At 43.6% G+C, this 690-nt stretch overlaps 1 protein-coding gene across 1 annotated transcript in view; it reads left to right on the top strand.

Moving 5' to 3' along the window:
* LOC109843130 (probable mannose-1-phosphate guanylyltransferase 1) overlaps positions 1-398 on the top strand; it is a 3,678-nt gene extending 3,280 nt beyond the window's left edge. The window contains 1 exon segment of the mRNA XM_020412063.1: positions 1-398. This exon segment is cut by the window's left edge and continues 1 nt beyond it. Within this exon segment, the coding sequence (XP_020267652.1) occupies positions 1-254 (254 nt within the window). The 3' untranslated portion in view covers positions 255-398.

Raw genomic sequence — 690 nt, 5'->3', positions numbered from 1 at the left:
GCTGCGTGGTGGAGGCCGGAGTTAGGTTGTCAAGGTGCACGGTGATGAGGGGGGCCCGCGTCAAGAAGCACTCGTGCATATCGAGCAGCATCATCGGGTGGCACTCGACGGTCGGGCAGTGGGCCAGGGTGGAGAACATGACGATACTCGGCGAGGATGTGCACGTTTCGGACGAGGTTTATAGCAATGGGGGTGTGGTTCTGCCTCATAAGGAGATCAAGTCTAGTATCCTCAAGCCTGAGATTGTTATGTGATGGTTGGATGCGTGGGCATTATGTACTTTGTCATAAGGTGTTGGTTTTTGCTCAGTCTCTTCCTGAAGTGTAATAATAATGGATGTTTAAAGATAAAAATAATAGACATACCAGTTCTCTTAAAGCCGAGTTTTTCTGTTTCAAGGCTTCTTTCTTTGAATCTACTCTTTATGCATATATGATTATGAGAGGATAAAATATAACAATCTCTGTCATAACTTTAGAGTTTTGATGTGGTGAAATATAACAATCTCTTTATCGCTGGTTTTGAGAAACCCAGGTTAGAATCCCTCTAAAAACACATTTTTTTCTCGACTGTAGGATCTAACCACAGATTAAACGAGTCAAAAGGCTCACATTCCTATAGCTCCTCTACCAAATGCTAGTCTTCTGAAAGTGAAATGGAAGAATCCCTACCATGAGAAACCAGCGGGCT

Source organism: Asparagus officinalis, chromosome 5 (assembly GCF_001876935.1).
Source record: "Asparagus officinalis chromosome 5, Aspof.V1, whole genome shotgun sequence".
NCBI lineage: Eukaryota > Viridiplantae > Streptophyta > Magnoliopsida > Asparagales > Asparagaceae > Asparagus > Asparagus officinalis.
The sequence above is the reverse complement of the archived record's forward strand: the minus strand, read 5'-3'. Positions and strand labels throughout refer to the sequence as shown.